This window comes from Notechis scutatus, chromosome 12 (genome assembly GCF_049901735.1).
Source record: "Notechis scutatus isolate UNSWTSFEM ecotype Mainland chromosome 12, rNotScu1.2, whole genome shotgun sequence".
Classification (NCBI taxonomy): domain Eukaryota; kingdom Metazoa; phylum Chordata; class Lepidosauria; order Squamata; family Elapidae; genus Notechis; species Notechis scutatus.
In genome coordinates, this window is record NC_142020.1 from 9,695,535 (window position 1) to 9,710,649 (window position 15,115).

The following is a 15,115-nucleotide window of genomic DNA, read 5'->3' on the forward strand; positions in this document are numbered from 1 at the left end:
TGTGTGTCACATAGGTGGGAGGGAAAAATACTCCTTCAATTTCAATCTTGACTGTGGAGTTGCAACCAGATTTCTTTGTATAATTTGGTGGTTAAGACGTATAAAGGGTGCTTTGCTATAAAGTAAGGCTTTCTTAGTCAGTCTTTCTGCTCCCTCGGAGGGCTTGAGTCACTTTACTGACCAAAACAAACTTGTGTTTCTCCCTCTCTAATTTTTGACTAGGCATATATACAGTTATTTCCCTTGCGCACTTTCAACAACAGGCTCTGCTGAATGCAAATTACATAATCTTTATTTCTGGCTGTGCTAAAAGTGGCTAGAAAAGCTTTTTTCCAAAGTTTAATTTTTGACACTGCCAACCTGAGCTTCGATGCCGCTTAGAAAAGCAGAATAATCCTGGATAACGGAGAGGGTTTAATGGGGAAATTAAGGGGGTTCTGAAATCCAAACCCCTGGTTTTTTTTCTCTTCTTCTTCCTGCTTAGACTTCGCTCTGAGTCATGTCCCCTGCTATTAGTAACTAGGATCCCTTGGTAATGTTGTTTCTTAGCAGACCACCTTGGAGTAAAAACCGCTTATTCTAAAAATGTCGGCAGCAGTAACTTAATTTTATTTCACTGGAGCCGTAGTTGTGCTCGCTGACAAATTTAAGACGAGCCCAAGTAGCTCGCAAAATTTGCCAGCATGGTCTTCTCTCTTCAAATGCCATCAGACCCCTCAATCTCTTTTGATTGAAACTGATTTTTGTTAGATCTACCTGGCTGGATAGCAGCGATTGCAAAAGCCTAAAAGTGGTTTTCTTTGAAAAGCAAGTGGACTTTTTGATTTTTCTTTCAGACATTTTGCTTCTAATCTCAGAAGCTTTTTCAGAACATGTTGGCTGGAGAATTCTGGGAGTTAAAGTCCACAAGTCTTAAAGTTGGCAATGTTGGGGAGCTTCCAATCTAGGGACTCATTAAAGAGACTTCAAAGATAGCTGTCTAAATAACCAAGTTTCTAATAAAGATTGTATATGGGAGAATATTCGCAGCTCAGGGTTGAACTGTGGGGTCCTGGGTGCTCTCTGAGCTTGGCAGTTTTCCTGCGGACATTTCATTACCAAACTCGGTAACATCATCAGCATGAGCAGGGTAGCTAGTTTGGGTCATGAAAGGTCTGCAAGAAAACCACCAAGCTCAGAGAGCACCAAGGGCCCCTCGACCAGGATTCTTGTTCATTTCATTTCAATCTTCCTCGTCTTCCCAGAGCCCATTTTGCATCTTTTTCAATCATTTAAAAAGAAGAAGAAGAAGAAGAAGCCCACACATTTTTGGCATTGAAACATTTCACAAAGCAAGGAGTCAAAGGAACAAAAGATGCAGACACAAACACACACAAACACACCAAAGATGCAGAACATCTTTCAAGTATCCTGGTAGATCTCTCCTTCCAGCTGTGCTTAATTTCTTAAGATGTGGTGGTAGACCTTCTCTTTCATCTCTTTGACATATTGGCTGACTCTCCTGTAATCAGTTTAGCTGTAATGTGCCAAGCAAATTTGCTGCTCGGATGCCTCAGCACGCTGTGTGTGTGTGTGCCAGATAAGGCAAGGCAACCCTTTGTCGAGGCAACCCTTTGTTTTCTTTTTAAATTAAAGCTGGCTGGTAAATTAAAGTTTGAAGGCTGTTCCCCCCGCCCTCTCTCTCTCTGCGTATTCATTCTCGCCTCTATGGATGATCTGTGTCTCTTCAATCCTCTACCAAAGGCCTGGGAGTTTGAAGGCTCTGTACCTTTTGTAGATGTTCCTAGCACTGCACTCTTCTGGATGGAGAGCTCTGATGTTGCTCCTGGGATCTGTTGGAGCCCCTCTGTGGCTTAGGGGTTCCAGCCCCAATTCCTCCTATTACCACTGGGACTACTTTGGCCTTTACATTCCACATCCCCTCTAGTTCCTCCTTCAAGCCAAGTATTGTCCATTTATCATAGGTCTTCCAGTCTCCACCATCCATTATCTATCTATCTATCTATCTATCTATCTATCTATCTATCTATCTATCTATCTATCTATCTATCTATCTATGGTATTCAGCTTTGTTCGGGTATTTTCCCACGTCATTATAGTTGTGCTTTTAAAGTTGTAGCAACATTTCAGCAGAATCTCATCTGCCATCATCAGGCTTCTGTATCGAGTTCGTCTAGAGTTCTGTCTGTCTGTCTGTCTGTCTGTCTATCTATCTATCTATCTATCTATCTATCTACCTACCTACCTACCTACCTACCTACCTACCTACCTACCTACCTACACATCTATCTATCTCCTACCTACCTACCTACCTACCTACAGTCCTGGGTGCTCTCTAAAGATGGTGGTTTTCTTGCAAAAAAATTTATTCCCCAAACTAGGTTAGCTAATGATGCACTGATTATGTTATCTAGCTTGGGTAATTAAATGTCTGCAAAAAAAACAACCAAGTTCAAAGAGCATCACAGATCAATCCTTAGCAAATCAGTCTCTCTTCTCCCCACCTCCTCTTTCTCTGTGTGTAAGTATAAGAAATGCATGGATATTTGCTCTCTGTACTTGGACTATTGACAATGAGAAACCTTCCAAGATAAATTTAGAATGCCATCATTTTGACCTTGAGGATTATGATTGAAAAGGACAAATTATCCTAGCTCTTTTTTTCCCCCTTCCTTTTTCGAAAGAGCTTTTAAAGGTTAAGATATATTTGAGTTTGGGGAGCAGGCTGTGCCAAATATGTAAAAGTGACAAATCCTATTACCTCAAGGTAATTGATGCAAGAGACACACCCGAGGAACCGCAATGGAAGTGCCCCGGAAAATAATGGGTCTTACGTTGGACAGCTCCGAATGAGAAGATACAGAATCTCTACCAACATAATGAATGGGCTCATAGATTTTGCTAAGTCGTGATTGTTTTTCATCATGATTTGTTGAATAAGCTCAGTTTAGTTGTTTACGAAACTGAGTGAAGTGGTCTGGATCAGGGTCTCCAACCTTGGCAACTTTAAGCCTGGCAGACTTCAGCTGCCAGAATTGAAGTTCGCCGGGCTTAAAGTTGCCAAGGTTGGAGACCCCTGGTCTGGATAACAGGGCATAGTGCATGGACTCCTGGCATGCATAAAGCCATAATATGGCTGGCGTAGAAAGATTAGGTTTAATCTTTCTACGCCAGCCATATTAGATTAGATTAAATGTAATCTTTCTAGCATTATGTTATAAGTAGGTAGATATTTCTGTAATGGGTTGCGTGGATGGCCTTGGGGGAGGAAGACTAGAGAACAATCAGATAAGAGAAGGAAGAACCTTCGGTCATCTAACAGACAGAGGAAGAAATTGCCTTAACTAATTACTTGGTTGAAAGTGGTGACCATGGGGGATGAGAGAAAAAAAAAATACTGTCTAGGGAACCATCAGATAAGAGAGGGAAGAGCCTGCAGCCACCTAATGGTCAGAGAAGGAAACTTGGAAAGGACCCACCTTAATGGATGAGACAATTAAAAATAGCAGTGGGAAGCTTCTATCTTCAGACTTGCAAGATTCAGTTAAGATAGTCTTACAATAAAACAGATTTATCTCATGTAGTTGTGTTTCCTATCTGAAGGGCTATATCAGATTCTGGGAAAATCAGGGAATGGAGGTGGTTCAAATGAGTATAAAGATTGATTGCAAGCTTGAGCTCTCTACAAGAATCTGAGCTACTAATGGTCAAGGGAAATGAGTGAGAATTGGAAGGCATTCAAGACGGTCTGGAGTTAGATCTCTTGTGGGCATGCAGGCACTCATGACTGATGATGCATTTGACCCCTCCATCAGGCCCAGCCTGGTCATCTCCTACAGGCTGACACTTTCCAGGCTCTGACGCTGCTCTGGTATGAAAAGCCAACTCTAGAATAATAGAAGAACAGGAAGTTGGAGCATATCCACTGTCTTCAGCAATTGTTGGGCATTTTCTCTTCCTCTATAGCAACTATTCAGCCCAAGGTTATCTTCTACCCATCACTTATACATATGTGCTTCTTGAAAATATTGTTCTGGAGGAAACAGGATTTCTGTGCTCTTTCCCAATAGGTAAATTCAAAACAGGCAAGTGCATCATCCAAAAATATACTTTAGCAAAATGATCAAGAGTTTAACTTTCTCCCATTATTTTGTTAAGGGGTTTAATGTGTGGTTCCTAAACTCTGAGTCATCAGTGAGGTAAGTAATCAAAAAATGTTGTGTTGGGCCTGCCTTGATCATGATTCGTATGTGGCTGCAAAAAACTCCAGGGGTGGAACTGGGGTGCTTGCAGCCGAGGGTGAGACAAGTGTGTTGAACTCTCCGAAGTCCAGAAATGATGCCAACATGTAGGATCTTTTAGTCATGTGGATGGAATTCTCCAGGAATTTACTTTAAAGTTGAGTTAATTCATAAAAGTATTATGTTTTTTTTTTTAAAATAAACTGGAACCATTCTCTCTGCCTTATGCTCCGAAGTGAGAAGTCATTATGTGGTAGAAATATTCTTTTTTCCTTTCAAATGCAACTTGGTTAAGTTTTCTTTTTTAAAAAAAGATACGGTACATATTGACAAAAAGATTTAAAAAAAAAATAAGGTCATTTTTGTGATGCTTCTAAAATTTTATTATGGTGTGCGTGATTTACTTGATGTAATGCTATTTGAGAACGATCTTGGAGGAAATGAGGGGAAAAGATGCATCCTAGGAAACAATCAAAGAGAGAGGGATGCCCTCAATGGCTTAATGGTTTAGAGAAAGAAACTTAAGGACCTTGTCAAGTGCTGGGAAATCAGGAGATTCAGGCAGTTCAAATGAGTGGAAAGATTTATTGCAAGCTTGAGCTCTCTACAAGAATCTGGCCAACTAACAGTCAAGGGAAATGAGCGGGAGATAAGAAAGGCATTCAAAGTAGGCTGTACTTAGATTTCTTATAGGTATGCCAGGATTCGTGGCTGTGTTTGACCCTTACCTCAGGCTAAGACTAGTCATTTCCTACAGAACTAATTGATCAGATGGCTCAAAATGATGACCTTGGGGGATGACAGAAATAAATAATACCTGGAAAACAATCAGATAAAAGTAGGAAGAGCCTTCAGTCACCCAATGGTTCAAGTTAGAAGAGACTTAGGAAGGATCTACTCTAATGGAGGAGACAGTTAAAAGTAGGCATGGGAAGTTTGTATTTTCAGACCTGCTAGTTTCCATTAATGTAGCCTTATCATAAAATAGATCTAACTCATTTAGTTGTATTTCCTGTCTGGTTAACTTATCAAAGAGAAACTTTGATCAAAGAGAGAAATGCAACCTAGAACTAAGGAGAAATTTCCTGACACTGAGAAATAAATAATGCCTGGAATGTGGAACAGCTTGCCTCTGGAAATTGTGGGTACTCCATCAATGGAGTTTTTCAAGAAGAGATTGGACAATCATTTGACCAAGATTATATAAGTTCTCCTGTCTTAAGAAGGGGGGGCGGGTTGGACTAGAAGACTTCCAAGGTCCCTTCCAACTCTGTTATGCTATATTCTAGTTTTCCTGGGAAGGCTGAACTTAAGGTGGTATTGGACCCAGCTATTGGGGTTTGTAAACCCCATTTTGGCTAATGTTAAATTTTTCAGTAAACCATGGAATAATTAAACCATGGCTTAGCAGTATTTATGAACCCAGTCAATGCTTTGAAACAAATCGGCATATTGCCTGTCAACCTTCAAAAGTTTTTTTTTTTTTAAAGCAAGGATGATGCTAATAACAATCCCCTTAGATGAGAAAGCTAATGTTGACAGAGTTGGTAATTTACGGCAGAAATATCTGTTGTTGAAATATGCTTTGGCTTATGCACTAACGAAGATTGGTGCAGTAATACAGATGGGTATAATTCTCCACAAATGAAACAGATGCTTCTTTGAAAAGTTCAAAAAGCTATATAAATAACTGCAAAAGACCAGGGGAAAGAGTAGGGGAAAAAAGAGAAGACAATAAAAACCTTAATAAAATATATATAGAAACAATCTGCAATACATGAAAGCTTAGCATGAATTTACAGAATAGTCTTATGGAATTGCATCAAAATTCATTGAATTCCAATATCTTGGACCTCAACATAATGACTATACCTACCTGTTCTCTAGCACAGCCACGCAACTGTGTCCCCAGCCACGCAACTGTGGAGCGACACTGGGCCACGGCATGCCAGAAACCTGTCCACACAAACAAGCAAAGCCCCATCCACGGAGTGCAGGGAGCACACAAAAACACACACCCTTCCAGTCTGTGGAAAAATCTCTGCATGGAACCGGTCCCTGGTCCCTGGTCCCTGGTCCCCCCCAAATGAAAGTTAAATGCATTAATTTGGGAGATGAAACAATTGCCTTTTAGCTTGTGTGTGAGAGAACAGTAATTACACCAAATCTAGGCCTGAAATTACTGTTTAGTCCAGGGGAAGAAAAAATATTATGGAAACATTACCTACAGACAAGGGTTTCTTAACCTTAGCCTCTTTAAGACATGTGGATTTCAATTCCCAGAATTCCCATGGCTGGCTGTGGAATTCTGGGAGTCGAAGTCCGCCCATCTTCAAACGGCCAAGTGTGGAGAAACACTGCCTATAGCAGGGGTCGCCAACCTTTTGGACCTCAGAGACCGCCAAACTCATAATTTTAAATCCCGCGGACCTGGGAAAATCCCAAAAAAAGTCTGCAGGAAAATTCCTCATCCTGTTTTCCTACCGGTCGATCATTCTTTATTTGGGATCGCAGGATACCGTCTCCAGCTCCATCCTTGGGGGAGAGAGAGAGAGAGAGACTTTTGGCTTCATGCAAGGAAAGCAGCAGAAGCAGCAGAAGTCTTTCTTTCTCTCCCCCAAACTCTGCCAGAAATGAGTCTTTGTGAGACTTGTCATGCTGGCACAGCCCCTTGGAACAGGATGCCTTGCAGGGTCCCAAAGACTCATTTCTGGTGGGGTTTGGGGGAGAGAAAGAAAGACTTTTGCTGTTTTCCTTGTGTGCAGCCAAAAGCAGAAGAAGGAAGAAGCGGAAAGAAGCAGCCTGGTGGCCAGGCGAGGTGTGTGGGGCAAGTGGGGCAAGTTTCCCCCTCCGCCCTTTCCCCTCTCCCCTCACTACCTCATGTTGTTCACAATGCAAGCGACGCAAGCCTTGTGTTCACATGGGCCATGTGGGTGGCGCAGCCTTGTGTTCCTGCACAGCCTAGATTAATTGCTTTGGGGGTGCTTTAGGGGTGACATTTATCTGTGGACCACCAAAATTTTCTTGCGGACCACCAGTGGTCTCCGCCCCACTGGTTGGTGACCACTGGCCTATAGGATTCTCAGGGAACTCAGCCAACTCAAGTTCTCAACGTGATGCTTCAGACATAATTGTTAACCTGTTGTTAGATCGGTGAAAGATCTCATATGCCTTGCTGTTCAGCTGTATGTTCTCTCTGGCCCATCCTCCAAGGGCTTTAGAACAGGGGTCTCCAACCTTAGCAAGTTTAAGACTTGTGGACTTCAATTCCCAAAGCTGGCTGAGGGACTCTGGGAACTGAAGTCCACAAGTCTTAAAGTTGCCAAGGTTGGAGTCCCCTGCTTTAGAAGATTGTTGGTGAACAATATGGCATCCTTCTCTACTGAATCTGCCCTAATGCTCATTGCATTCATAAAATGAGCATAGCTATAAATCAGGGGTCTTCAAACTTGGCAGCTTTAAGACTTGTGGACTTCAGCTCCCAGAATTTCTCCTCCAGGCATGTTAGCTCAGGAATGCTGGGAGTTGAAGTCCACAAGTCTTAAACTTGCCAAGTTTGAAGACCCTTGCTATAAATGATGTTTACCTTGCATGTGCTGCATGTAGCATGTGTACACAGGAAAGTTCAGATCTCTTGAAAAAAAAGTAAAGGAAGAAGAACAGTAGCATTAAAACCCAAGTTTTATCTAATCTGCAGTCTAATAATATTGGCGCTTGGGAAACCTGAGGTCTAGAAAGACGCCTTCTGCTTTTACTTTGCACGTGAGACTTTGTTCTTGAGTTTGTGAATGACAGTTTCTAGGAGGGGAATCTCAGCCGGTGAACAGTTTATTTGCACCATTGATTAGTATTCTGCCCGGTGTCTTTCTCCCTCCTTTGGAATTGTCTTGTAGTTGCTGCCTGGCAACCATAATGTGAAAATACAACATTAGTTTGAAAGTGCAAGCATGCTGCTAGCAAGCAAGCACCAACTTCATCTCTCTCCCGCATTCTGAAAATGCAAAGAGTATGGCAGCTAATTGAAAAAAAAAAAAATAGGGGAGGAAACCTCTGCTTGAATGGCCCTGAAAGATCTTGAGAACATTCCGAAAACTTGAACAATCTGGATCTAAGGTTGGGTCTCTCTTTCTCTCTCTCTCTCTCTCTCTCTCTCTCTCTCTCTCTATGATCTCCATGTTTGTTCCTCCCACCTAGAAAAGCATGAATAGTCAACAGCTTTGTTGACTCTTTCATGCTGTAGGATTTTCTATGTCCAAAGGCAAAATAAAAAGCATGCTGGACTGTTGCACTATGGTGGCATCATAGCAGATGAGAGTAGCCTTCAAGAAATGTCTCTCTCTGGAGTTGGTTCTAATATGAGAGTAGAAATCATTTAGTGTAATGTTTCTCAACCTTAGCAATTTGAAGATGTCTAGATGTCAACTTCCAGCATGCTGATTGGGGAATCCTTGGAGTTGGGAGTCTTAAAATTCCCAAGGATGAAAAATATCAATTTAGTAGGAGGGAGTTGGTGCATCAAGATCTATCTCTTACTAAGATGAACATTGGGCTTGTAGATGATGATATGAATAATGGTTGCTTCCTTCTGCATTGGCTGACCCAACATGAGAAGTGAGGGATGAGGACATGGAAGGAGAAAAGCCATAATGTTGGGTTTAATTTGGTGCATTGAATTAAATCAGCCATTGTGGTTTGTGAACCATAGCATGGTTACCATATTTGAATCCATTGAATGATGGTGTATTCAACAAACTTCAATTAGCTAAAACATTGAATTCTACATCTGGATTCCTACCTTGCTTCAAGCCATCACTTTAGCTAGATGATTTAAAGCAAGTTAGGAATCCAGATGCAGAATTCAATGTTTTTTGAAAATTGACACCTCAGTGTATATTTTTACTCATATGCTGGTGGATTTGCCAATTTACAATGATTACCGTACAACCTTCCCAAATGTAAGATCACAGAATACATCTTTGCTTCAACTGATCCTGAAGATCCACAGTGAATTTGAGTTCTTTGCAAACACGTACGTATTTAATTTGTATTTCAAATACAAGTTTGGTGGCTTTGGGGGGGGGGTGGAATTCAACCTGGATTTTCTGTTTTTGCCTTGCAAATGCTAGCTTTTTTGACTGGGCCATTTAGGATTCCATCAAAGACTTAAATTACTTGGGAATAAGGACACCTGTTAACAAAATGAGAGATGATGGATGAGTTGTGTTTTGGAAGGACAGCTCATGGGAATCTCTCAACCCCATTGGCAGATTGGCATGGACAAATCAGAAAGCTTGTGGAAAACAAAGCATGAATTTAAATAGAGATTTGGGATCCAGTATCCCCTTTTGCTTTCAAAGAGTAAGGGAGAAAACTCCCAGCTTCCAAACCATTGAAAAATATTTGCAGTGGAATTTATGAAAGATGATGCATTGTGCGAGACAGATGTTGTCCCATTTCCCACAGGATGGATCCAGCTGTAGCAGAAATGATGGTGCAGAATTTCTAGACTCAAAACGGGATTCTGCTTAGCTAGCAAGAACTGTAATATAGGAGCCTAACTAAGAAAATCTAAAGTTAAGGATTTTTCCAAGTGGTAGATTTTCTTTCTGGTTGGATCCACATATGGAGACCTATAAGAAGCCAGACTTCCAAGAAGAGGCATTACATTGTACTTGATTAAATACAAAAGTGTGTGAAATTGTCTTTGTATCAAGCTCATGAGTTCCATTTTATTTTCTGGTCTCTGGGAGGTGACCTTCTTGTTTTCTGCTTCATTTGGAAAATGGGTGAGATTTAATCTTCTGAGATACAAATCATGAATTTAGCAATGCCCTCTTTCCTTAGGTTCTTCCCCTTCCCTCTCCTTCCCTTCCTTTCCCTTCTCTTCCCTTCCCTTTCCTTAATCCCTTCCTTTTTTCCGTTTTCTCTTTTTTGCAATAGGTCCCTGCTGGAGTTCATGCTAATTTCCTTTATTTTCTTGTGGACTAGCGAGTAGTTAATATACTCTGAATTTTTGCCATGAGATTGGGTTAGTTGAAGGAGTTTTGGGACATCAGCCACTTGAAAAATGCATAATTAAAGCATATAAACCAGAGATTTCCGACCTTGGCAGCTTTAAGACTTGGGGCATTTCAATGCCCAGAATTCTCCAACCAGCCAAGCTACCTGGGGAATTCTGGGAGTTTAAGTCCCCAAGTCTTAAAGTTGCCAGAGTTGGACACTCCTGGTCTAGATGTTCCATTTCCTTCCTATTGCTGTGAATACCACCATTCCCATTTATTTCTGACTTATGAAGGGTTGGAACTAAGTAACCAAAGGTGAAAACTCAAGTCTTATTGGTGCCACCTATGTGCACGATGTCATGCTTGTTATTTTTATGCTTCTTTTACCTTCTGCATGTACCTAAGGAGAAAATGGGACTAAATGTTACGATTTCCTGTCTTTCAGAGCCTGGGATCAGCAGACAAGAAGGATTTGTACTCTTCAAAGTAAGTCTTACATTTTTTTCTCAGCAAATTTTCAACAAGGTGAATCCATTAATGTGTGTCATCTAGGAGATTTTAAGCCATCTGTATTACCTCTTTGGAGGTCACGGGATCTTGGCTGTTGAATGCTTGCAAGGAAAGTGGTGGCAAAAAGCAATATTGGCTTTACAATCAGTTGAAGCGTCACCTACTGTAGATCAGAGGTATCCAACCTTGGCAACTTTAAGACTTGTGGACTTCAACTCCCAGAATTCTCCATGTTGGCTGGGGAATTCTGGAAGTTGAAGTTCACAAGTCTTAAAGTTGCCAAGGTTGGACGCCCCAAATGTGAATAGTGGAAATGTGAGATGTCACAGAGATACTACCTTGAGTAGAGATTTATTGCTTTGTTTTGGTGGACACCAATGAAAAAAAGACTTACCGAGTTTCTTTCACTGTTTCTTTTTCTGTGTATGTGCCATCAGAAAGCAATTTCGAAGAGATTTTTTCTACGCCAGGTCCTAAGACAGTTGTTCTGATTGGTTAACAAGATGGCTTCTAAGTTCTTCTTTGGTAGCTCATTCACAGCTAACCTCCATTCTTCAAATATATAATCTATATAATGCAGGTTATTTCTTGACTAGAAAAGGATATGTAAGATGATCTTCTTGGTATTTATATAAAGCTACGGGATTGCCTCCCTCTAACATTACAGTATTTTCAGGTGGAAAATTGCATCCTTCTGTTAGTAGCGTTGCTTGGCAAAATTGGGAAATGGATACACGAACCCTTTTCAAGTATTTCCTGAATATCTGGAAAACCTTGGTGTGATTCTTATCTTCCTTCGAATTTCAGTAGAGTGCTAGAATGCAGATCTAAGGACAGCCCTGTGTATTTATCAAGGAAATAGATGTAGAAAATATTCTATCTGAATCATATGGATCTATTTTATTTATTCTTGGGGATAAACTTTTGCTTTCTTGCTGCCCGAAATTACAAAGGGGTTTATTTTGGAGAATTGAAAGGGTTTTTATATTCAGATGTTGGCTTTATATTCAAATGCAGTTTTATTTCTTGGATCCTCACGTGGTTCTGTATACAGGTAGTCCTCAACTTAAAACAGTTTCATTTAATGACCATTCTAAGATACAATGGCACTCACACTTGCAACCATTGCAGCATTCCCCATGGCCCTGTAATCAAAATTCAGCCGCTTAGCCAACTTGACTCATATTTATGACCACTGCAGTGTCCTGGTGTCATGTGTTCCTCTTTTGCGACCTTACAAAATGTCCCACTTAGCGACAAGGATTTGGAGCTCAATTGTGGCCTTATGTTGAGGACTACCTGTAGTTCAGAGGTAGAGCGTTGTGTAAAACACGGCATTTCTACCTATCTTTGTCCAAGGGCCTTCCTTTGCTAGAAGTAATTGCAGATTGATTTCAGAAGGTTTTAAATTGAGACAAGGAAGCCCAAGTTAAGACTCCTGTAATGTCTCGAGTTTGTCATTAGTTTAAAAGGAAGTGATAAGCTACCTATACCGAACATATGTAGACAGAACTGGGCCTGTGTGACTTATTAACTACTCCCATCAGTATATCCCAAAATGCTATGTGCGTCAATTGTAGAGGCTAAATCACAATTTAGATGATTTAAAATTCTCTTTGCTTCAGGGCATTTTGTAATTGCCGGTTGGGCAGAGGGAGCGAAAGCTGTCATGGGAAATCTGCTCCCTCCATTAGGACCTTTAGTAGCCAGAGATTCTTCAGAAGGTTCCCTTGAGTAATGTGGAGTAGATTAGTCAGTCTGGCATTTTTGCCAGATCGAAGTTGCAAAGGTGCGCAGCCCATGTTTAATGCGATTGCTATAAATTAAGGAAGCACTTCTCGGAGCAGTTTTAACTCTTGCATAACAAAAGTCATTTCCGCTTGTGGTGGCTATTTATAGAATAACTCCTCACAGCGTGGTAGGTGGCAAACACATTTTTCTCTTTGGTGACCTTTATGCTTTCCTCCACACCGCCACCCAGCACAATTTTTGGTGAAAATTGATCCAAATTGCTTTTGCTGGTCCACGATGGACATGCAGATTAGGTTGTGTTGTTGGATTGCGTTGCATTGGGTTGGATTGGATGAGGTTGGGTTGAGTTGAGCTGACTTGAATTGGGTTGGGTTGCATTGGATTGGGTTGGGTTAGGCTGCATTGGATTGGGCTGGGTTGGGTTCTGCTGACTTGAGTTGTGATGTGTTATGTTAGGCTGGGTTGGATTGGGTTAGGTTGGATTGGATTGAGTTGCATTGGGTTGGATTGGGTTATATTGGATGGGGCTCACTTGGTTTGGTTTGGTTTGGGCTGACTTGGGTTGGGTTGGGCTGGGTAAACTGAATTGGATTGGGTTGGGTTGGGTTGATTGATTGAGTGCATAAATCTGAATTGCATAATCCATCTTATTGGACTGTTGGAGGAACGACACCATTAGTCAAACTTGGTCATTAATCAAATGTTTGAATTTTGTTCAGTCTTTGCCTTGGGAATATGCCCTACGTTGCCTTTGCAAATAAAATGCCTGGGTGCATATGATCAAGCTAGCGTTCTCCTCTCTTGGATCTAATGAGCTGTCCTTCTTCATTGGAATTGCTGGCCATACAAATAACAGTTCTGTATTTGTTGTATGAATTTCACTCATGAACTGTACTTTTTCATCTTTATTTTTAAGACTATGTGTAGTCATCCTGTCTCTAGAAGTGACCAACTGAAGCAGTGGTCAACTTTAGTGTACAATGTCCTGTTATTTGCGTCTAGAAATATTACTGTCACTCGTCTGGTTCAAAACCAGATTGGCCAGTCTCCTCCCATTCTGGGATTCTCCAAATTAACCAGTGGGTTGTTGAAAGTTGATGGATTTTTTTCAAAAAACACACCGAGGGTTCGATTTCCTGTTGAAGCAGAGAACGCCAAAGAGAAGGTATAAAGAATTTGTCAGGCTCAAACTATGCCAGGAAGGAGCAGGAAAATTGCAGGCTTATTACAAAAGAGCGGTTAGCTTTTGAATTTCCAAAAATTCTTTTTTTTTTTAAATTAAGTTTCAACAAAGAGGGTAAAAATTCAAAAGAGACAAAAAATGGAGGGGTTAGGGGAAAAGGGAGGGTTAAAGAAAAAAGCAAACTCGGGAGTGGAAAGAGAAGGAAAAAGAAGGAAAAAAGAGAAAGTGGAATGAAAGAATAACTTCCAACTTTCTTCAGTACAAATGGATCTACCATACATTAACCTCTTATAGGTAGTCCTTACAAACATAATTGAGACCAGCATCCTGTTGCAAACAAGACAGTTGTTAAGGGAGTTGGTCGTGGTCATGATGTGCACTGAAGATGGTGTTTGATTTCGTTGTACGAGGTGCAATGACAATTAAAAAAAAGTAAACTAAACTTATAGAGTCAGCTTTTTGCCCCCAACAGTCTGGGTCCTCCTTTTACCCCCTTTGGAAGGACGGAAGGCTGAGCGAACCTTGAGCTGGTTAGGATCAAACTCCTGGCAGTGAGCAGACTTAGCATTCTACCCACTGTGCACCAAGGAAGAAAGGAAGGGAGGGAGGGAGGGAGAAAAGGAAGAGCAATAGCAATAGCACTTAGACTTATATACCGCTTCACAGTACTTTCTAGCCCTCTCTAAGCAGTTTACAGAATCAGCCTATTGACCCCAATGATCTGGGTCCTCGTTTTACCCACCTCGGAAGGACGGAAGGCTGAGTCAACCTTGAGCCTGGTGAGAATCGAACTGCATTCACTACTGTATTCTAACCACTGCGCTCCCACGGCTCAAATAGTGATCATGTGGTGACCCTGGGATGTTGCAACTCTTGTAAATATGTCAAGGTCAACAGACAGAAGCCTCATCACCACCTGGAGATGCCCACATGATGATATCCACAACTTTTAATTGGATGAACCAATTGAACTATTGGGGGTGGGAACGTTGCCATTACTTTGTATATGTGATTTACGCGCCCATTTTCTCAGATTCAGAATTCTTTTGTTGCTACCACTTGATTTCCAGTAAAAGATATCTTTTCTCTGATTAAAAGAGTCTAAGTATTTCTTTCTTGTATTTTGAATGGAGCACCAGCTGACAGTGACCTTCAGACAAGCAAAATCCATGCGGGGAAGCCAGAGTCACTTCACAACTGCTTTGATGACCTGGGGCATGGCACAAAGGCAACACAGTCAAATAAACAAGAACAGTCCCTTTATTATCTCCAACTTTGCCCCAAATGTCCAGGTTACCTTCTGGCTGGAGAAAAACTATCCCAGGAACAGCCTTTGACTGCAAAAAATTAAGTCCAAAAATGAGCAACACAAACTGTAACTTAAAGTCCAAACAAACCAAACTGAAGTAATTAGTCTGGCAGGGCAG

At 41.2% G+C, this 15,115-nt stretch overlaps 1 protein-coding gene across 1 annotated transcript in view; it reads left to right on the forward strand.

Moving 5' to 3' along the window:
• LOC113420704 (ankyrin repeat and fibronectin type-III domain-containing protein 1-like) overlaps nucleotides 1-15,115 on the forward strand; it is a 261,890-nt gene that overhangs the window by 126,032 nt on the left and 120,743 nt on the right. The window contains exon 4 of the mRNA XM_087942340.1: nucleotides 10,689-10,729. Within this exon, the coding sequence (XP_087798466.1) occupies nucleotides 10,689-10,729 (41 nt within the window). The remainder of the gene's footprint in view (nucleotides 1-10,688; nucleotides 10,730-15,115) is intronic.